The 21,826-nt window shown below is 48.8% G+C and overlaps 1 protein-coding gene across 1 annotated transcript in view; it reads left to right on the top strand.

Annotated features, from left to right (window-relative positions):
• The window catches only part of THSD4 (thrombospondin type 1 domain containing 4), a 726,614-nt gene that overhangs the window by 169,029 nt on the left and 535,759 nt on the right, over positions 1-21,826 (top strand). The window contains exon 6 of the mRNA XM_075535168.1: positions 14,021-14,123. Coding sequence (XP_075391283.1) covers positions 14,021-14,123 — 103 coding nt within the window. The remainder of the gene's footprint in view (positions 1-14,020; positions 14,124-21,826) is intronic.

Here is a 21,826-nt window from a genome sequence, read left to right as displayed (position 1 = left end):
CATCGGCATGTTGTAGCATTGTGCATGGCTTTTATGTGTTGGTAAGCAGAGGCCCAAGGAGGACTGACTTGCATAAGATTAGCTGGCGTGTAGGTCTCTGGGGAAGATTTCATGTCAACTCGCTGGCTCTGTGACTGTTAAGCTATCGTGATTGTGCGTTCTTGCCAGGAGTCCGTAAGCACGACACGGATGTTGACTTGAGTGGGGTTAGACATTCGGTTCTTCACTGGGGCCACTGAGAAGGGGCGAAGCTCTTGCCCTGAGGAAGAGAGAGACTCATAAGTAGGCAACACCTGTGTAGACCCAGGGGACCACTAAGGATGCTGCATGGACCCTTAGAAATCTCTGAGTAGTTGAAGTTCACTTGGGAAGACTCATCGAAGTCTTCCCGGGGCTTTGCGGGTGAATTGTGGCGAAGGGAGGGACTTGCAGGAAGTGGGCAGGGCCCAGAGCAGGGGGTTGGCTCCATTGTACGTATGATTGCCAGGGCCCACAGTGCACTGGGTGGCAGCTCTGTCTCATGGACGGAGGAACGAGGAGGTGGGCGGTTGGTGTAGAGGAGCAGGACAGAGAAGAGGCCCTCAGGGACCAACCAGTGGGATCAGATGTTTTTCCAAGGTGTAATGGCTTTGCCAGCAAGTGGGTCTTCGGCAGGAGATGGCGTAGCAAGAGAAGGGGGAGGGGGATGGGTCTCTGTAGCTGATCTATAGTGCTTCACTTTCCGAGCCATGGCTACCAATAATAAGTACTCAGGGAAATGGACAAATAGTTACAGTTCTTCTTTGTGAAAAGGTTTTACATTTGAGAATATTTCTGTCCCCAGGACTGGCTAGTAAAAGAGTTGATGCTTTTGTAGACGGGAAAAGAGGTGGAGAAGAAAGCCAAACCTCCATCTCTCTGGTGCCTGAGGGAATGCGGTTAAAATAAAAATCCATTTCTACTGGGATTCTTTGCTTAACCTATTTACCAGCCCTGATGCGCTCTGTCTTAGGGGCCCATGTGTCCCTCTCTCCCCCTTTCTTCTCTGAAGCACTCTAGGATGTCAGCCTCTTTTCCCTGGAAAGGAGTCTTGCCCTCTGGCTCCTTCGGGAGAAGGGAAGTTTGAATCAGGCAGTTAGGGGATGGGGTGGAGGAACAAGCTTTTGAGTTGTTAAGGTTCTGTGTTGCCAGAGGAGGCGCGAACCTGAATCGAGACCCAGTGCACTTACCACAATGGAAGAAAAGACACTGGCATTGAAAGCAGCTTTCAGCATACACCGGCGTGCTGAGTTCTGGTGTCAGGGACCCTCCAGTGAATTTCCCTAGAGTAGAACTTGCTTTTGCACTGTGGGGTTTTGGTGGCGTTGTTGAGTGAGAGTAAAGGGAAGGTGGACGGGTCTCAAACTTAGCAAAGCATCTGCTCTAATTTACATCTCATTTGACCTCAGATCATCTCTGATGATGGGCGAAAAGAAGAGCCGGCATGCTCCCTGACTGCAGTTTTAAGTAGAAACTTAGCCAACGGACCAGGTGAGAAATCAGAGACGTCCGTCAATTTGGGAGGCCTGCTCACTACAGGGGGCCAGTTACCGATGGACAGGCTATCTACCAGGAGGCTCCCAGGAAGTGCCTCTTATCAAGGACTTATCACAAACCTCCTGGTCTAGGCACTAGGTCCTTTGGCTGCATTCATCTTCCTGTCCTTGTAGGACAAGACCTGGAAATACAATAGAAAAATTTCTTCTTGGACTTTTCTTAATATAGCCGTGGTTGTTTCCATAGATACTCATAAAGCGCCTGGTGGCTCAGTGGTTAAGCATCAGCTCTAACCTAGAGGGCCCTGGTTCAGACCCATCAGCGTTCGCCTGGAGGACGCTGGGCAGTCAGCTTCTGGAAACCTTGGAATTCTTCTAAGGCATTCCACTCTGTGCTCTAGGTTGGCTCGGAGCCGAAAGCGACTAGACAGCAAAGCGTTCTGAGATTTTAGGAGGATCAGAGGAGCCCCGATGGTGCAGTGGTTACACACTGGGCTGTCGACTGAAAGACCGACAGTTCAGATCCACCCTGAAGCTCCACTCCAGGAAGAAGACCGAAGATCAGGTTCCGTAAAGATTGCAAGTAGGAAAACACTACGGGGAATGTCTACGCTGGCCTCCAGTGGCGAGCAGCACACTCTTTACCGCACACAGCAACAACATGCACAACTGGGCCTCAAAAGTTCATCGAGAAACGGAATGACAAGATCATGGAAATCTTCCATGAACTTTTTGAATCCCCCTTGTATATACATACATATACATGCATGCACACACCTCTATCTGGTTTGTGACTGTAGATACTCATTGCCTTTGAGTTGATGCCAATTCATAGCAACCCCGTAGGACAGGGTCGAACTGCCCCTCTGGGTTCCCAAGACTGAACTACTTTCCGAGCATAGACAGCCTCATCTTTCTCCCTTGGAGAGGCTGGTGGTTTTGAACTCTTGGCCTGGTGATTAGCAGCCCAATCTTAAGCACTACGCCACCTTCATAAGATAAAATTTATAAGATGCTTTCATTTACATGAAAATAAGTAAACCTAAAAGAAACAGCTTTCTTCAAGCAAAAGAAAATAATCCCCTTCTTCCAAGTGTCTTACAATCTTGTACCTTAGCTTCCTGTTAGACATTAGGCCCAGCGGGTATGCTTAAGGTCAGAGGAGTTGGGAAATAACCGAGTTAACATCTGAGTTCATAAAGGGCAGTGACTAGTTGGTCTGATCACTAGTCTAGATTAGTTTTTATACCTGAAATGGGTTACATTGCCTTTCTTTAAAGCACCAGGTAGTTATAATAACGGGAATCGGTCAGAGTTGATTACTAAAAGCAATACACGCACATAGTAGGATCTACAGCAGTAATGGCAAGGAATAGATCCCAGTGTCCCTTCCAAGATGTAAGTACAGGCCATCATTGTAAACTTCCAGCTCTTGGAGTTAATCTAGAGTTACATAAAGTGCTAGTACCTCTGTCTCTTGGAACATCACCTTCAGACTCCGCTGACTCCTCACTCTGAAAGGTAAAGAAACGACAGCCTTGCCGCCCACTCATCAGATTTCTAGTAGCCCCGGTTTTCATTTTCATTTCTATTTGTGGCTTGCTGGCAGAGGCTGACAATTCTTTATTTTCTTGATCTCTCAATATTAGGAATCCTTGCTCTGTGGACATAAGAAAGGATCAGTGTTTGCTTTACAAACAGGTCTCTAACTTCCTCCTGTGTCCTGATGAGGCTTTGCATCTGGCCGTTTCCCACGTTGGCCTGTGAGGTCACTAAGGTCATGACTGTGATGGACCATTCGCTGTGTCTCGGGCACTCGCCCCAGTGGCTGGCACACTGTAGGGCTGCAGCCTGTGTTTGCCTGAGTGATCCTGCATGCCCGGGTGTAGCAGGTGCAGAGGGGAAGGCAGGTAGTCTTATTAGTATGATAGATATAAAGAAGCTATGAGGAATCTGTGCTTGCTGGGAGAGGAGTTTCAGAAGTTTTAGTACATTTACACGTTTACCAAATATTTTCTGCCTATCGGGGTGGACGTGGGGGTTTGATAGACCATCTTTCAGATGCCTCATAGTGAGCCCAAGGACCACAGAATGAAACACCACCTGGTCCTGCCCATCCCACAGTTGTTATGTTTGAGTTTATTGTTGCCGCCACTGTCTCAATCCATCTCTTCAAGGGTCACCCTCCTTTTTCTTGACAGGACAGCAGCTGACAACAACACGTGTCTACTGTTTAGAGTGCTTTGATGACAGAATCAAGTAGAAGTGTACCCACTTCAGACTCATAAACCCTGTCACCATGAGCGGTGAAGACCATGGCTCTTCTGCTGTCCCTTTCCCTCTCGATTGCTAGTCACAGGAGCATTACTGAAGTCATCCAAGAGCAGGAACTGGGTGAATGTTTGCACATTGGGTATATTTGTCAAAACTGAGTTAAAGGAAAAGAAACCATACAAGGTATTTAATAAAGGGGATTAGATGCTTACAACGTCTTTTGAGGGGATGTAAGAAGCAGGACTGGACTTCACATGGGTCAAGGAAGCTGGGAATCATAGTTCTTTGGTTCCACTTTGATAACAACAAATTGAAAATCTAGTTGCAAAGACGACCCCGTCAGGTTAAGTGTTATGGATGAGCTAAGTTAACTAGTAAAGAAGAACATGCCTATGGTCGATTAGACCATTGCTCCATGAATATTCCCCCTATTCCCCCTCCTTGATGACAAGAGTATGTCCCCGCACCCACACCCTTGAATTTGACTGTGACCACGTGGCTTGTTTGATTCATAGAACATTAGTAAACATGACAAGAGCAAAAACTTTATATATATATATAGTTGTTATGTGCTGTTAAATAATTCCAACTCACAGTGAGCTATGAGACAGAGTAGAACTGCCAATAGGCTTCCCTCAACAAACAAAGTCACTGCCTTTGGGTCGATCTGACTCCTAGTGAACCGATGGGACAGGGTAGAACTACCCCTGTGGGGTCCGGAGACTGTCACTGTTTTCAAGAGTAGAAAGCCTTATCTTTCTCTCATGGTGTTCTAGGCTGGAATATTTACAGGAGCTAATTGCTAGTCTCTTCTCTCTCAGAGCACCGGGCAGTGGTGGCGGGTGGTGGGGTGGGGGTGGGCGTGGTGCTTGAGTCATGTCACGGACCTATTGGTTAGCCAACAAGTATCACCAGAGATCCTTCCTTCCTTTTAGATAAAACCCCAGCGAAACTCAATGGTGTTGAGTTGATTCTAATTCATTGTGCCTCTAGAGGACAGAGTAGAACCAATCCACGGAGTTTCTGAGATCATAAATCATTATGAGAGCAGCCTGTGGAGTAGCTGATAGGATTGAACAGCCAGCCATATAGTTAACAGCCCAATGCTTACCTTTCTGTACCAGATCAAGAGATTAAACCAATCATCTAAAACTAGAAAGAAAAATAAAAAGGCTCATCATTTGCACTGGCTTGTGTGCAAAATACCGGATTCTCCTGGGTGAATGGTTGGGTTTAGTCCCCTGGAAATCCTTTGGGACTTGGATGTGTATACCAAATGAGAAGGAAATACTCTTCTCCAGGAAAACTTTATGAACTTCTCTTTGATGGTGAGGTAGCTAGTTTATTGTGCCAGCCTGGCCGATAAGCACATGTAGAATTAATTGAAGGGCGGAGAGATAAATGGCTCAGTGAGCCTCGCCTTTCTTGTCTCTCACTCTTTGATCATCGGACCAGTGTGAGGCTGCCTTACTTGTTCTGTGCCTCAATTTGCAAACTACACTACCTGTGGGACACCTAACCTGTGGACTGTGTCACTGTAATTTGAGGTTCCTTCAAGACCTGCTTCTCCACACAATTGGAATGTACATCTCTTGAGCTGGGGACTGACTGTTGGTGACCTGGCTGACGGTTGGTGACTTGCCTTGCTGTTTGCTGCTTGTGCCGGGATAGCCGGAATTCTCTCTACAGAGGACTACCTGGTGACCCTCAAGACTTGAAGGACTGCCAGTGTCTCACAACTCTCTCACGGGAGTGAGTTGCACTGAGCCATTTGTACTGTTTTATAATTTAACTGTTCATTTCTTATATATTTATCTCTTTATATAATTTAACTGTTCCTTTCTTGTGTTATATAGCTATCTATCTGTATAAAATCATTAGCAATCTGGTTTTATCTCTCTAGAGAACCCTGTCTAACACAGATGGGAAAAGAAAAGACGTGTCTGAGGATTAAGAAAACGTCATGGTTTAAAACGCGACAAGTTTTGGCTCAATCCTTTTGCATCAAACGATTCCATGTCTCTCTCTGGAGATGGGATGGGAGTGGCAGGAGGTTGCTAGTTCTCACTTGTTGGTGGTGATGGTAATCTCGTGTCAGTCACAATGACACATCACCCATCCTGTGTCATCTTCATCAGTTTGCAACTGAGAGGGCTCGTGTTCCACTGTGTTCTGTAAGGCTTTCATTTGACACAACTTCAGAAGGAGATTGACAGGACTCTCTTCCTCAGGTGTCTTACTCTGGGCCTCCACTAGGACTCGTCCACCACGGGTCGCCCTACTGGTACTGGAAATACCGTGGCAGAGCCTCCCGCCTCACAGGAACATGCAGGCTACCACATGGGGCAGATTGAAGATAGATGGAGGTCCAGAGTTTAGGAGACATAAAACACATTTTAAAAAATGGTTTGAATAACCGATAAGAACCTTTGACCTGGAGTTACATTGCTCTACAACTAGAAAACCAAGCCAATGGCCCATGGCAAGAGGAAGAAAGAGGATGTTTGCTCTGAGCGCCTATGTTTCAGGTGCTTACAGCTTCTAGAACTGCTGAGTTCGTTGTGTGTGTCTACTTCGCTTCCAGTTTAGACCAACATTTACTGACACTGCTACAAGCTAGGAACCTTAAGGTATTTCTAATTGGGTCCTCATGGAAATCTCAGAGGTGGGGTAGGAGTTGCCATTGCTGTGGTGACTGAGGTTTACAGAAAGCAAATGCCTTTCCCAAGGTCACACAGTGACTTTCTCGTGGCAGTGCAGGGGCATTCCCTGGATTTCTATTTTCAGATATCTTCACTGTGGTGATGTTAAGTGTGTTGCATGTTGTTATGGCAGCTAGTCTTTTGATTGAATCCAGAGCCACGGCGAGGCTAAGAATGCGTGCCTGACCCAGACCGACTTCAAGGTCATATTCCCTTCCTCTATGGTCATGTTCCTCCTCCTCCTGTGATCCATTGAGCCCTGAAGTGAATTGTCACCTCAGGTAAACCAGAGTCACACAGAAACATAGCCTGTTTCCAAAATCCTCCTGATGACTCCCAGTATCTCCAAGCAATTGTCTCAATGGGACCTTGGATACAGCCCATATGGCTTTATAGGAATTTGACACATTCCGTTCAAAGGAATCTTTATCCCTCTTCCCAAAAGAGTCTCTTGGAAACATCCCCCTCTCCTTTGGGTGGAAAGTAGTCATTTGCAGAGAGTTGTCTCCTAGGGGTGCTATTTAGCTATAAAGCTACGGCCTTGGTGACTCCATTCTGAATGAGTGTGATCTCTGTCTACATGGTTTTTTCCCACGTCTCCGCTTTTCCGAGCTGACAAAACCAAGAATCTGTGTCCACAGAAAGAGTCTGCAGAAAAACGACCCCAAAGCCAAACCGTAGAGGCAAGGTGAGGGCCAACTCATCTGGAGCATCAGGAAATAACCCATTTAAAATATCACAAGAGACATGAAAAAGAATTTCCTAGACTCTGATTGACTTTCAGCTTCACACCACTGCTTCCAACCCCTTTCAGCTGGGTCCTTTATCCAGTTCCAGTCCTGGTGGTGTAGTGGTTACGTGTTGGGATGTTAACGGCAAGTCAGCAGTTTGAAACCACCAGCCACTCCTTGGGAGAAAGACGGGGCTTTCTACTCCATTAACAGTTACAGTCTCAGAAATTCAGGGGCAGCTCTAACCTGTTCTGTCGGGTCACAAGTTGGCATTGACTTGATGGCAGTGAGTTTGGGGAGTTTTGTGGTTGCTGTTTGTTGGGGGGAGAGGGCAAATCTGACCTTGACCTCTAGGATCTCTCCTGACATTAGGCAGGAAGGAGTGAGGGTCCTGCCCATCTGAGAGTCCAGCACCAATGAACTTCAGGACACCACAGCACAGTGGCAACTAGCTTGGGTTTGGGGACCAAAAGTGTTGCCCCTGTGGTCTTGAACAAGTCACTTTGCCTTTCTGGGCCTCAGTTTCTTCATCTGCTTACCTTTTGGGTCATTGGGAAGATGACATGTGCTAACCTACCTGAGTCGCACGGTAGAATTTCTGGCATTTCAACTCCTGAGGTTGCTTAACCCAATCAGCAGCAGCATCACCCCCGCCGGCGCTCTCTTCACGTGAGCCACACATGGCTCTTAATAAGCCTCTACCACGTCCAGGTGTGCTGAGCCTCCCGTTGCTCTGACCAGGTCCTCACCACCCCAGGAAGTGGTACACTTACCTCCAACCGGCAGCTGGCCTGGCAGCCTGTGATTCCTACCAGGACACCTTGTTACCTCTTGTGGTAATCCGCATGTACCACAGTCAACCTAGGCTCAGCTGCCTCCTGGAAATTGTAGATGAATTTGCTTTCTCGGCACCTGAATCCTAACTGTAGGTCTGATACCACGTTAAGGCACCTGCCACAGAAGGGAAGTGGACCATTGTCAATTTCAAAGAACTTGTAGGTGACTGAGGGACAGGGTGCTCTGAATGCCCCACCATGAGTGTCTAGATTGATTAGAAGATGCATGTGCATTTAAGTGAGAGCGCCAGGTGTGTCTGAGGTATGAAGACATATCCAGAGGGCAGCCAGGTCAGTGGGCATAGTATAGCCTCAAAGACAATGTTCTACTTTGGTGAATAGTGACCAGGGTCTTAAAAACTTACAAATGATGAATTAAGGTGCTACGATTGGTCTCTACCCTCCTGGAGGGAAGAAGAGTGAGTATGTTAAGTCGAGTTGACTAGAGAAAAAATCCAGGCCCTCATATTGTGTAAGAAAGAACTTTCTATCAAGTAGTAATTATATATATCGAGAAAACATCCCAGCTCAGTCCAGATAAAGTCCATAAGTCCGATACTAGTTCACAAGTCCCTCTTCAGACTCGCACAGCCACATGTAATGATGCAGAATGCAGGGAGATCACAGGCTGGTGGGTGCAAAGTCACGTGCATCCAATGGCAGTAGACACATCGCAGGGCTCTGGCAGGTCCTAGAGTGGCTCGTCAGCAGGAAGGTCAAGGCAGAGTGTGTGTCAATGGGGGTGGGGAGGGAAAGGTTTCAGGACCCTCCTTATGAGAAGGCCATACCCACAAGGAGTCCCCCTTAGACTGTGACATGATTGACAGGCTCAACTCCACCCTTGCCCTTGTATATATCTTCAAGTTCACATGAAATTATATAACTACCACTGTGAGGATGCTCAAGGACACATGGAAGCTTTGGTCCAAAGTATGAATGGACCATTCAAACCTCAACAGCCTCCACCTCTCTGAGATCAGAAGCGCTATCCAGGGCCTGGTTCCCACTGCTGACTGCTGTGGGTGGTATCTCAGTAGAGGGACCCGGATAAAGTGGGATTGAAACATGGAACAAAGCTCAAACGTATAAGAATGACCAAGCGTACTGGTTTGATGGGAACTGTCCCTTTAGTCACTCTCAGCACTGGAACTGACCGCACCCTTGTCGCTCAACTGTCAGCCAAAGAATAGGCAGGCTCATGAGGGGAACAGCATGGGGGAACAGCCACACCGGGGAAATATGCACCCCTTCGAACATTGCACCAGGCCAGCTCTCGAGCGTTCACCCAGGGATAGAGCTCGGAAGATGGGAATGGTGAGGAAAGGAGGGAGGAAAGGGTCAACCTAGGGAAGAATGCTGTCACACCGTGGGCATTGCCATCAATGCCAGGAAATGAACTGTCTATGAATTGTTCAGTGGAAAGCAAATTTATCTTATAAATTGGCACTCAAATGACAGTGTAAATAAATAAAACACACCCGAGCCTGAGACCAGTACTAGATGGTACCTGGCTATCACTATTGGTTTTTGAGAAGTCCCACAAGAGCTGACACTGAAAGAAGTTTGTGTGGGGTCGGGGTGGGGAAATCAGACGAACAAAGAGACAAACAAACAGACTTCTGGACCAGTTGAGGCTGGCAAACTCCCTGAAACGATTTCCCTGCCATAATCTTGAAGCCTTGAGCCCAAAGTAGCCACTGAGGTCATAGTATAACTAAATAACAGATTTCCCCACAAAATGAAGACTACCATCTATTAGTATTGTGCTACTTTAAATAATTATCTGCATGAAACGAGTCAACAGTTACTTTAAAACAAAGGTCAGAAGCAGGGTGATGGTGGTTGGGGAGGTGGCAGCTAGATCATGCAAATGGTACAACTAGGGAAAAAGTAACGAGTGTTCACACATTGTAAGGAATGTAAACCCAGGGCCCTGAACAATCTGTATAAAAACTGCTGAATGGGGACCTCCATTGCTCTGTAGACTTTTACCCCGAACACAATAAAGTATTTTTTTAAAAACGATCAAGAACGCCATAAGACCATAACAGTCTGGTGTACAGTAGAATGAAACATTGTCTGGTCCTGTGCCATGCCTCCTCGTGATCAGTTGGGGACAGAACCATGGTGATCCATGGTGTTTGCACTGACTGGCTTTCAGAAGTAGATGATGCGTTTCAACTCCTTTCCCTGGCTTAGTCTGGCAGCTTAGCATCCTGGGAACATCCTAGCCGCCACTGACCAGTGAGCGGTAGCTCTGAGGTCCATTGACTTAGACTTGATCCCATGCCTTCTATATGGAAGGCAAGACAACAGCCACTGATTCTCGTTGTACTTCCTAGGTGTAGGGTTATTAGAGAAACAGGACATTCAGTCCACTTGTTGTGGTCTGCTTTGAGGACAGAATCATGAAGCCCAGCAGTGATCTCTCTAGTTTCTGATTATGGGGCAGGTGGAATGATACAGAGGGGTTGAATGGTCAGGGCTCTCAATTCTGACTCTACATGAGACTACTGGCTATGTGTGCCCTTTCGTTGGCTCTTAGTCTCCTCATCTGTAAAACCATAGGGTTGAGTTGGATTTCCTTCTCAAATATCCGGTGATTCTCGTTAAGTAGTTTGGAATGAGCTGATGCTCACGTGCAACCCTAGAGGCCGCTGTGCAGACTGAGGTCCGGCCAGCTGCATCAGAGTCGCCCGGGGACCAGCTTAAGCACTCAGCTCCACGCTCCCGCAGGAGTGAGGCCCGAGAATCTGTATTTTTTTTTTAAGCAAAGTCAGGCCTGGCAACTACTCCCAGCATGAGACCTTCTCCCATTTCATCTAACCAATCACATCTAAATTGAACTTTGGCCCAAGCTCCCCCTCAGCCCCCCTCATCCCCTCCCAAGCCAAATCCATTGCCATTGAGTAGATTCTGACTCCTAGCCAGAGGGTTGTAAAATAGCACGGTATCCTGGAGTCCTTCATGAAGTCAGCTGATGGTTCTGGAAGCCTCTGTGATTCTGGCTTTGGAGCCGCCAGCAGCTTAGCTTCCAGAGCCCTTGCAGGTGGCCTTCCTGGTCTGTCAGCTTCTCACTGATTGTCAGAGCTCAGCCCACCCTGTCGACCCACCAGCAAATTTCCTCCCACTGGTTTCCATCATGTTCTGCTCCATGCGACTCTTGGCTGCGTAAGATTTGGCTGGAACCGGGGCGGGGTTGTGTCCGCCCTGGGTGTTCATACCAGCAGCTTCCCCCGACTCTCCTTTATCCAGCAGATGTTGTTTTCCCTTCCACCTGGTTTCATTGCTGCCTCCGTTCCCTCAGCCTCCAGGAGACTGCATGTTTCTGACACACCTGACAGCAGATTTCTTTACAACCCCTGAGGACCGTGGGCTGTCGGAGTCGTGGTTTCACAGGGTGCCTTCAGGTTTTAAGGAGACGGGTCTCCTCTTCTGCTTATTCACACACACACACACATGCATGCACACGCACACGCATGCACACATGCATGCACATGCACACGCATGCACACACACGCACGCACACGCGCATGCACACGCACACACGCATGCACACGCATGCACACATGCGCGCATGCACACGCGCATGCACACACACGCACACATGCACACACACGCACATACTTTGCAACCAATTGTAGCCTAATGGAAGAAAGCTGGAAAGTGCTTTGGTCATTTTGAATTAGAGTCTGATCTTCCTGTTCTACTTCAGGCTTTGCTCACGATTACGCCTTATCAATAAGAAAGAAAGAAATCAGAGGGGGCGGGGGCGCGGATATTTAGAATCAGAAGTACCTGCACCATTTGACAAACTGCAGATTCCTGGCTCTCATCCCAGATCTACTGAATAGTGATCTTTGGAAGTGGGATCCTGGAATATTTCCAACAAGATCCCTGAGTGATATTTTTTGGGGGGTGCACAGTAGTTGTTGGGAACTCCTCCTTTAGATGGTGGATTCTGGAAGGATGGGAAGACCCAGAGAGATGGCCAGGTGCCGCCAATGACTCAGGTTTCTGCCTAGATGGTGCTAACTTTTGAGACTCCACTAGGCAAGGCTGCCCGGAGTTAGGGCATCAAAATAGAGAGGCGCCAGTTATTCAAATACAGACCCAGAGAGGGCAAGCAGAGGAGCCTCATAGTGCACACGAACTGACAAAGCACTAAATGAAACTGGTATCAAGTCCAGTGCAGGAGAATGTGCCAGCCGACAACCAGGTACGGCACATAGGTGCCCACGTGTAAAGTTTAAGCTACAAGGCTCCTACCACCTCAGCACCCGTGTTGACATCTTTCCCTACTGTATAACTGAAACGCCTTCTCTTTGTAAATCTTGTGGGAAGACCTTGTTTCTTTCTAATAAGCTGGGGAAGGGCTGTCATGTCTAACGCTTGCTGCATTCACGCGGCCTGTAAGTGGGTCCAACAAGAACAGCTGCGAGGCAAGGTGGTTCTAGATTAATCGATGCCAGGCCACTGGTCCATCTTGAGAACCACCTTGTATACCCATGCAGCGGACCCAGCAGCTCTGGCTCAGAGAGCCAGCAGTGCTCTTGGCCTTGGGACAAACCGAAGGGCGGGCTCTGGTGCATGTCCTGGTAAGCAGCCTGGGGCCGGTGTGAGGGATCTTGGATCAGCCGACCATGGCAATGAATTCAGTCAAGTTACTTTTTAGCTGTGCTGCATAGCATTTGTGTGCGGAGCTCTGTCCTGAGTGTGGTGTTAATAGTAATGTATGTGACTTCCGGTTGAAAACATGTTGCATGTCCACACAGATGCAGTCTAGCAACCATTTACTACAATGCCGACAGGGGTGATAATTTAGTCTAATGCTCAGATAGGGAAGACATACAGTAATGCTGGAAGGAGTGATATTTATCCAAGACCAAAGCTTTCATTTATGTATCCAGCAAGTTTCATTTTTAAATTTGTCGATCGAGCGGGTTTGTAGGGCAGGATGCCCCACTCCATCTTGCTCCTTTGTTCGTTTGTAATTATAGCATCGGTTACAAGGCACCCATGGCGATGGGAGTAACAGACAGATCAAGGTGGGATATCAACATCATTTTACCCCAGTTGCTGAAACAACGATGCTCATTTTCCTGGTGTAGAATATGCAAGTTATTCTTTTTATGAAAACTGTAGGATACAGAAAATGTATTAGTGCCCCACGTCCACTAAACAATGTGTAACCCAGTTCATCTTAGTCTGCTAATGTAGCAAGTGCCCCTTTTACATTTCATCACGAGTCTAGTGGCATTGGAAAAGATAGCCAAGACACACACACATGCACACCCACAAACACACAATTCACATGCCCCATTCAAATGCATCTGTAGGCAGAAGAGGGGCACCACAGGTTAGCTGTGTGTAAGGCCTGCCCACACGTGCCTTCCTCTGGTTCTGTACTGAGCACTTGTGTGGCTCTTCCATGCCTCCGTTTCCTCATCTGAAAACGATCAAGACTAATATTTACCTCATCATTTCTCCTGGGGGTTAAATAAATTATATGCGCAGAATGTTTCAAACTGCCTGGCACCTGCTAAAAATTGGCATGTCTTTCCCATGAGTGTTATTCCGAAGAAAGGGCATGGCATGAACAGAAATCAGACAGATATATGATTGGACGAGTTTTAGAACCCTTGGTTCAGGTAGAGAATGAAAACCGAAATATCATCAAACAAACCCATTACTGTCAAGTTAACCCTGACTCCCGGCAGCCTCGGGCGTGTCAGAGTAGAACGCCCTCGGCAGGGTAGCTCAGTGGCTTGACGCGAGGGTCCTAGGGAGCCAGGCCTTGGTTCTGAGCTGCCTCAGGGTGGGCTTGGACCATAAATTATTTGCTGAGCTAGCTGTGTGAATTAACCATGGGCACCACCGGAGCACTGGTATCGAAAGTCGGAGAGGTTTTCTGGGGTCACAGAATGCTCTGGGTTGCTAATGGCATGTTCCATTTTTATTAGGCTTGTCCAGAAAGCAGCCGAAGTATCCGAGAGGTGCAGTGTGCATCCTATAACACCAAGCCGTTCATGGGACGCTTTTATGAGTGGGAACCATTCGCGGAAGGTAAGACTCAACTCGGCTCTCTGTCCAGAGCAATGCTTAGTCTCTTCTCTAACCCCGTTGCTTCCGGTTGGTGCAGGAGCAATTGATGTGCTCCTGAGAAGCAAGCATGGTCACAGGGAAGGGGGTCGGTCCATCCTAAAGGTAACAGAGCTACGGTGTTCACCTGGCCCGTCCCCGGCATGGCGTCAGGTGGCTGAAGCATCGAGAGAAATGAGCAACCTCTGACATGGCTGGGCTGAACGGGACCAGCTGAGCTTGAGGACCAGGTGGAGCAAGAGCTTTCAAAGTAAGGTCCTGCTCAGTGAGTAGGGGTGGAGTTTCCCTCTGGCATGACGAGGCTGTGCAGGCCGCATGGCTCTCAAGTGTCGGGAACCTGACAGGCTGGTTCCGAAGATGAAGATTCTAGGCAGGCGTGGCCCTCGGGAGCAAGCGTAGGAGGGAACCTCGGTCTCTGCTGTTCTGAAAGGACAGAAGATGTCAGAGTTTGTCGGGCCTGCTCTGGGGGCTGGAGTCACTTGTCTCTGTAGCAGCCCCGATGGTCACATGGCTTCGTGACTGAGAAGTGTTCGCTCGTTCCATCACAGAGCAGGGGCCCCTGGAGGGTTGACAGGCCAAGCCAGATGTCTCAGGGGCATTCTGTCGCAGCTGCGTTGGCGGGAAAGTGAAGCGTCCAGCTGTCTTCAGCACCCAGCAGAAGAACTCTGCCTGGCCAGCTGGACCAGGGAGTTCCCCCAACCCAGGACCATGGTTGAGAGAGCTGCCTTGGGGCACAACCCAGAGTGGAGGGCGCTGTCGTTTGGGGCAGGCTCTGAAGGGACTGTCTTGTGCTGATTTCATTCCTGAGTCAATGTCAGGGGAAGCCACACTGTGGAAAGTAGAAGCTTTGCGGGGCTCGTGGGGGTTTGTGGAGAAGTGTTCGCTGTCTGCTCTGAAATGAGAAGGTTTTGTCTGTGTGTTTATCTCCGGGGAGGAAAATCCCACTTTTAATTCTCCTCTCCAAGGGGTCCCAGGAGCCCACAATTGTGAAGAACTCGCCTGGCTAAGCAGGAAAGATGATCGGTGGAGCATAGCCAGTCTTCTTTATATGTACCTCACCCTTTCGTGTCTCCCCCAATTTTGGGAAACTCGGGAGCCCTGGTAACAAAGAGGCGTATGCATTGGGCTGTTCATTGCAAGGTCAGTAGTTCGAGTCCACTAGCCGCTTGGAGGGACAGGGTGAGACTTTCGGTTCCCATATCGATTTGCATCTTCAGAAATCCAATGGGGCAGTTTTCCTTTGCCCTATGGGGTCACTGCAGGCCTGAATTGCTAAATGGCAGGGGGTTTGGTTTGGAGTTTGATATTTGAATTCACATTATACTGCTATCTTCGTTGGTGGCCATATTAGTTACAATAAGATTCTTGGTTGTAAATGACAGAAATTCACCTTGAATGCATTTTAACAAGATGTAGTTTTGGTCCTATTGCTGGGAAGTCCAAGAAGTTGAATTACCTTCAGAAATGGCTGCATTCCAAGCAACGTTAGGGCCCTGCCTTTCTCTGCGTTTCTCCATGTCGTGGTTCTGCTTGCCTTGTTTTCAGGCAGGCTGGAAGTTTATGTGGCTCTCAATCCTGGTGGGGGAGATTCTCTTTCACCTATTGCCTGTGTCGATCTCAACAGAGCACCACAGAGGTCCTGTCTGGTTCATATGCCTCCTCGGACAGATGGGGAATGGGGTACCTGGAGCTTGCTCAGATCACGTGGCAAAGCCCTTGGTGGGGAACCCATATCACATGAGGAAGAGGTCAGGGTGGAGGTCAGGAAGCTGGAATAGACTGATAGCAGATTCTGCTACAAAAAAATTCGTATCTGCATGCTTCTTGATCATTAGGCACTGAGATTTTTAATGAGCTAATTAAAATCCTGGAGTTTTCCAAAGTAAAGGAAATTGCATAGCAGCAGCAGATTAGATAAACCAAATGCTCTTTGATAATGTATTCCTTTATGTAGAAAGCACAGCATTCTTTGAAATGTTTTCACTGACATTCACATGTCGCACATGCCTAGAAGGAGAGGAGGAGCCAGGTCACTGGGGTTGCCTCTACATGGGCTTTGTTTAAATATGTCGTCCAGCCCCCACCCTCACCCCACCCCCACCCCACCCAAAGCCCACCCCTGCTAATGGTGTTTTCTCGATTGTGACCTCCTTCTTCCTAAATGACTCCCAGATTGACCCAGCAGGAGGCGGACCCTGCGACCGTTGCTATGGGTGTTCATCCTTCACGGCTGGAGCTTGCATGGGCCTCTTGGCTTTGTTTGGAGTTTTCTGGCCATTCGCATGTGCCCACTTAGGGAGACAGCTGCACTCCCCAGTCCATGCCACATAGAATAGTAAAAGCAGATACGCTCTCTGACAAACACCTTCATTGGCCAGATGGTTCTTCTTAGGCCTCAACTCGCATTTCCTGGATTGGGTGACCTAGCTTTGAATAATGCCTCTGGGTATTTTCCTCCTGGCCCAGCCTCGTTATTGTAAAATGCAGCGAGAAACAAACAGGGTGGCCGTGTATCCCTGTTTATCCAGGACCGTGATGGCTAAGGCCTGTTACTGCCATCTGGGCCACTACCACAGCTGGATGAATCCGGGCCATGAATGATCGGGTCGCTCACGCTAGGACGGAGTCGCTGGGTAGTATGTTCTCATTAACGTGTTCAACTACTAACCAGAGGGGGGACGGTTGAGTTCACCTGGAGGCAATTGGGAAGAAGACCTGAGACCTCAGCCATTGAGAAGCCCAGGGAGCCGAGCTCTGCTCTGATACACGTGAGAGCTCCGGGAGGTGTGAGCAACTTCATGGCAGCCGGTGCAAAAGTGAATGGCCCAGCTGAAGCGGAAGACTCTTGCTTAGGTGCTGGCACCAGGGGAAATGGCACCTGCTGCCCAAGCCCCCACCGCGCCGGGGCCTAGCTAGCTCGGTCATTACCGACTCGGCAGTGGCACCTAAAGGGGGACTCGAAGGGTTAGGCTGAATCAGAAATTGGACATTGCCAACTGGAGACAGGAACAGAGCCATCGTCAAAAGTGACTGGCTTATACCGAAGTAACAAGTAACCCCCGTTCTAATGCCCGGACACCACAGCCATTTATATTCTGCCCAGCTGGTGGCTCAGGCTGATAGACATGCCATCCCAACGCATGCCTCCACCGAGGCATCAAATCATGTGCTGCTTCTTAACGTTCCTGTCACCAGTAATCCCCAGGGCATCTGCCCCTCACACCTCATTGGCCAACACAAGTCACGCATCACACTTTTCTTCCAAGGAGAACAAAGAGCTGCGACCCCAGGCTGGCCTCAGAAGGAAGCAAGATGGAATATCTGATCAGCCCTAATGATTACCAAAGGCAGGACCTCAGAGGGAATTCCCTGGGATGCTGTCCTTGTAACTGCAGGGGACTTTTCTTGTACTACTTGTAAGAAATTGTCCATTTGATTCCAGGGAATATGAAAGGTGCCACGCAGCCCCTACTAGTCACAGGCCCTGAGCCACTGGGATCAATGTATCCCCCTTGATGAAAGCTTGGATTTTTTTGCGGGGGAGGCAGGCAGGGGATGGGAAGGCTGAGATGGAATGTTGGCACTCTGTTGCACAGGTGCACTGTTGATTCTTCTGCTAGCCTAACCTTGGCACAGACACCTGTTTGGCCATGCAGCAGGGCTCGTCCATTATAGCCACAAGCAGTATCCTCCAATCTGTGAGGCCTTGTGGTGGAAGGCTTCGGAGAGAGTGCTGCTGCCCCCCCTGCCCCCCATCTGCATTCCCATGGCTTCAGGCCGTGGCCTCACTCATTGCTGTTGACTGCTGTCAAGTCATTCCGAACATCACGATGACATGCACAATGGAACACAAGGCTATCCCGTCCTGCGCCATCCCCACGATCGGCTGTGCATTGGACTGTGGGGATCGATCAGGTTTTTAGTGGCTGGTTTTCAGAAGTCAATCGTCACCAGTCCTGGGTCTTCCCAGTCAGTTAGCTCCACGGGGACCTGATCAGTGCCACTGTAACACACACGGTCCCACTGTCAGACTGGTGGTGACGGCACACACATGAGGTCCATTGCCCAGAAAGCAGACCTGGGTCTCCTGCCTGGAAGGGGAGAATCCTACCCCTGGACCAGGAAGGCCACCCTCACTTTACTCATGGACCCATGGGACTCTCATGTCTCCTTCTGGCCTCTTCTGCACCCTTCACTGGCCTGGCATTGATGCTGACTCACAGTGTCCCTGCACAGGGGTTCTGAGACTAAATCCTTACAGAAGCAGACAGCTAGCTGAATCTTGCCCCCATGGAGTGGCTGGTGGTTGTGAACAGTGTACAGTTATTCTAAACCTGTCATAATGGCCAGTGCAGGTTGATGGGGAATGGGAAGTCATTTCTGCTTCATTGGTGATGTGATTGAAATGCCGGACATAAGCTCCGTCCTGGACACCCTCTTACCCATGTCTAGAATTCCAACTATTTTGCTGACTCCAGGTCCAGGGACCTTGTTACCTGGTGAGGCCAGGCCAAGGTTGCTGTGGGGAGGAGTGTGTCATTACAGACAAAGCAAAGCCCAGGAGACACCTGTTTGAGAAAGCAGAACCATACGCTTGGTTTCCACATGCTGAGTGCGAATGAATGGTGGAACCTTTGGCTATCAAGATGGCCAGCGGTCTATTGGGGATGTGAGTTTCTGAAATGTAGGGAGCATTTGGGGTTGTAGACCTGTATTTGTGATCACTGAAGCCACAAAGGCAGAGACGACCTTCAGAAAAGTGTAGAATCAGATGGATAGAGGACCAAGAAATGAGCTTTGTAGCTGCCGGGGAGTGAGGACCGACCATGAAGGAGACTGAGAGAAGATGGTCTGAGGAAGTGGGAGGGCAACAAGGCATCATAAGCTCTTCTATCCTCTCACACTTGAATAAGCTTGTTTTGGTTTCTAAAAGGAGTCCCAGTGGTATCAAGGGTCCTTGGCTGCAAATCAGAAGACTCGGGGTTCAAACCCACCCCATGGTCTTCCAGAAAAAGGCCTGGTGATCTTCTTTCCTGAAGATTACAGCTGAGGAAACTTGAGTCCACAGTTCCTCTCTGTCCTGTGGAGTCGGCCTGAGTTGAGATCAACTGTGTGGTTCCCCAGCGTGTACACCTGGTTTGCTAAGTTCCCAGTGACACGGCTGTGCAAACGGAAAGGGTGCTCAGATCAGGTCATCGTAATAAGAAATGGGTTTGAACACGCCACTAAGTACCAGGGACAGTTTGAAGTTCTAGCTCATTGAATCCTGACACTGCCGCTACTGTGACCCTCTTTTTAGAGAGGACACAGGGGCAGAGAACAATGAAATGTCTTCCCTTGGGTTGCCCAGGTATTGAGAGAGCCATGTTTAAACCCCAAAGTCTAGCTAATCATGGGCTATGGAAGCAAGGAGAGTGCACTAAAGGATAGGCAGTCGGCGCTGCTGGATGCTTTCAAAGTCAAGGAGAAAGGAGAGAATAAAGAGCCGAGTGGACTGTTGGTAGCAAGAGTGCAAAACCATGGAAGAGATTGCCCATGGAGTCTGCCAGATCTCTCAACAGCCTGATCCAGAGTGTCGTGGAGAAGGCACACAGCTGAGGCGGGGAACAGAGAGAAGGTGGCAGAGAAATGAGGACATCGTAGGCAAAGGGAGTGAAAGTTGTCAAGAGAGGGTGAAGGGTTCACAGCACGGTATCTCTGGACCTATGCTGTTGGAGAAGAAGAGATGGGAAAATAAAACAGGTGTTTTATTGTCCCTCCTGGAGAAAGTGTGCAGTTGCTTTTTTCCCCAATTATTGTAGCAAGCTGCTGCTTCACTGCTGAATAAAAATCCCCTATTCAAGAGGAAGGGACACAAGCATACGTCCATGCAAGAAAGAAAAAAGAAAGATTTGAGTAAGAATGATTCCAGCCACCTCATTCATCAGAGCCCTGAACTGGGAAAAGAGCAGATACCCATCAACAGGGAACGGAATGCAGAAAGGTGTGGGACCTTCAGACAATGGAATATTGCTCAACCGTGAAAAGAACACGGTGCAGATCCATGGAACAGCCTGGGAGCATCTGAGCAACATACAGCAGATACAAGAGGACATCTGTCTGATCCCATTGGTACGAAGACCTAGAACAGGTCTTCTGTGGGGTGTCGGGCAGGGGGAGGGGTGGGAGCTCCCGGAGGATTAGCTGGAAAAGGACAAATCAGAACCTTGTGGAGTGATGCTAATATTCCACGATTGCTATGCTTGTTAGATGTGCATTTTGGTTGTCTATTGTCTACCTCACAAGACCAATGATTCTTTCCCTCCTCTCTGTTTGTTGGTTTCTTTCTTTCTCTAATTCCTGAAAGGGACAGCTAGATTTGTTAGTTAAGCATTGGACTGCTAACCACCAAGTTGGAGGTTCGAACCCACCAGCCACTCCTCAGGATAGAGTTGAGGCTTTCCGCTCCTGTAAAGGCTCATTGCTTCAGAAACCTTGCATGGGTCCGACAGTCGGCAGAATGGGCTAGGTGGCATTGAGGTTTTAAAATAAGTTTTTCCCCATAGTTGAACGTCAACAAGGCTGGCTAGTTTCCTTCCTTTCCGTAGTTACGGGCTTGTTTTGCTGCATAAGGATTCTTTTTTATTTATTTATTGCCATGAAGGAACAAGATTTCAGTCGGAATGAAGTAATGTGCCTGTTACCGTGTCTAGAATCATAGAACTTTGTCGGAGCTAGGTGTCCCCAGAGAGGTCCAGAATCTGAGAAAAGAAGTGGCCCATCTCATCTCTATCAGTTACGTTCAGTGCCGGCAAGTTGATTCCAACTCCCACCGCCCCTACGGGACACAGCAGCGCTGCCTTACAGGGTTCCCAAGGCTGTCATCCTAACGCGTTCCGCACGCTGCCACATCTTCCCCCAATGGAGTGGCTGGCGGGTTCAAACCACCCATCTTTTGGTTAGCAGCCAAGCTCTTACCCGTTGCACCACGAGGGGATGGTAACACAAACCAATTCTGGTGCACCTGGTGCACCTAAAGACAGAAGGATTTTATTGGCAGCCCCCCCCCTCCCAGAAGTTCAGAAATCAACAGGAAGTGAGAGCCAGACTTGGCGAAGGAGAGAAATTGGGGGAGGTGTGGGGGTCGAGGTGGACAGAACTGACATTGTCTTTAGGCCGGTGCTGCTACCACGGCTATGCTCCAACAGGTGTCCCCACCCAAGAATCAAAGTCCTGGGAACAAGTGTCTGATTCGCTGGGTTTAGGTAATGTGCTTATCTCTGGGGCTGGGAGACTGGGCCACTTTGATTGACAGCCCAACAAGGTCCCACCCAAGCAAGGAGAGGCCCTTCCCTGTCAGGAAACCCAGGTGCAGTCCTAAAAAGGGAGAAGGGGCCCCAACAGGGGTCCACAACAGAAGCGCATGTCCAATCGCAGTGAGCTCCCCTCCCTTTAAGGAATGTGAAGGATAGGGTACATGTATCAGTCTTGTTTGCTGTGCTTGTGTTCCTGAAGATTTCTACATATAAAAACCCAAACCAAAATGCACTGCCACCGTGTCCCTATGGACTCATGACAACCCTCTAGGACAGAATATAAGGGCCCTTGTGGATTTCTGACGCTGTGAATCTTTACCGTGACACAAGGTCTCCTCTGTCTCCCGTGGAGCAGCAGGCGGGCTTGACCTT

Source organism: Tenrec ecaudatus, chromosome 17 (assembly GCF_050624435.1).
Source record: "Tenrec ecaudatus isolate mTenEca1 chromosome 17, mTenEca1.hap1, whole genome shotgun sequence".
In the NCBI taxonomy this organism is placed as follows: domain Eukaryota; kingdom Metazoa; phylum Chordata; class Mammalia; order Afrosoricida; family Tenrecidae; genus Tenrec; species Tenrec ecaudatus.
Note: the sequence above shows the minus strand (reverse complement) of the source record. Positions and strands in the feature narration are given on the sequence as shown.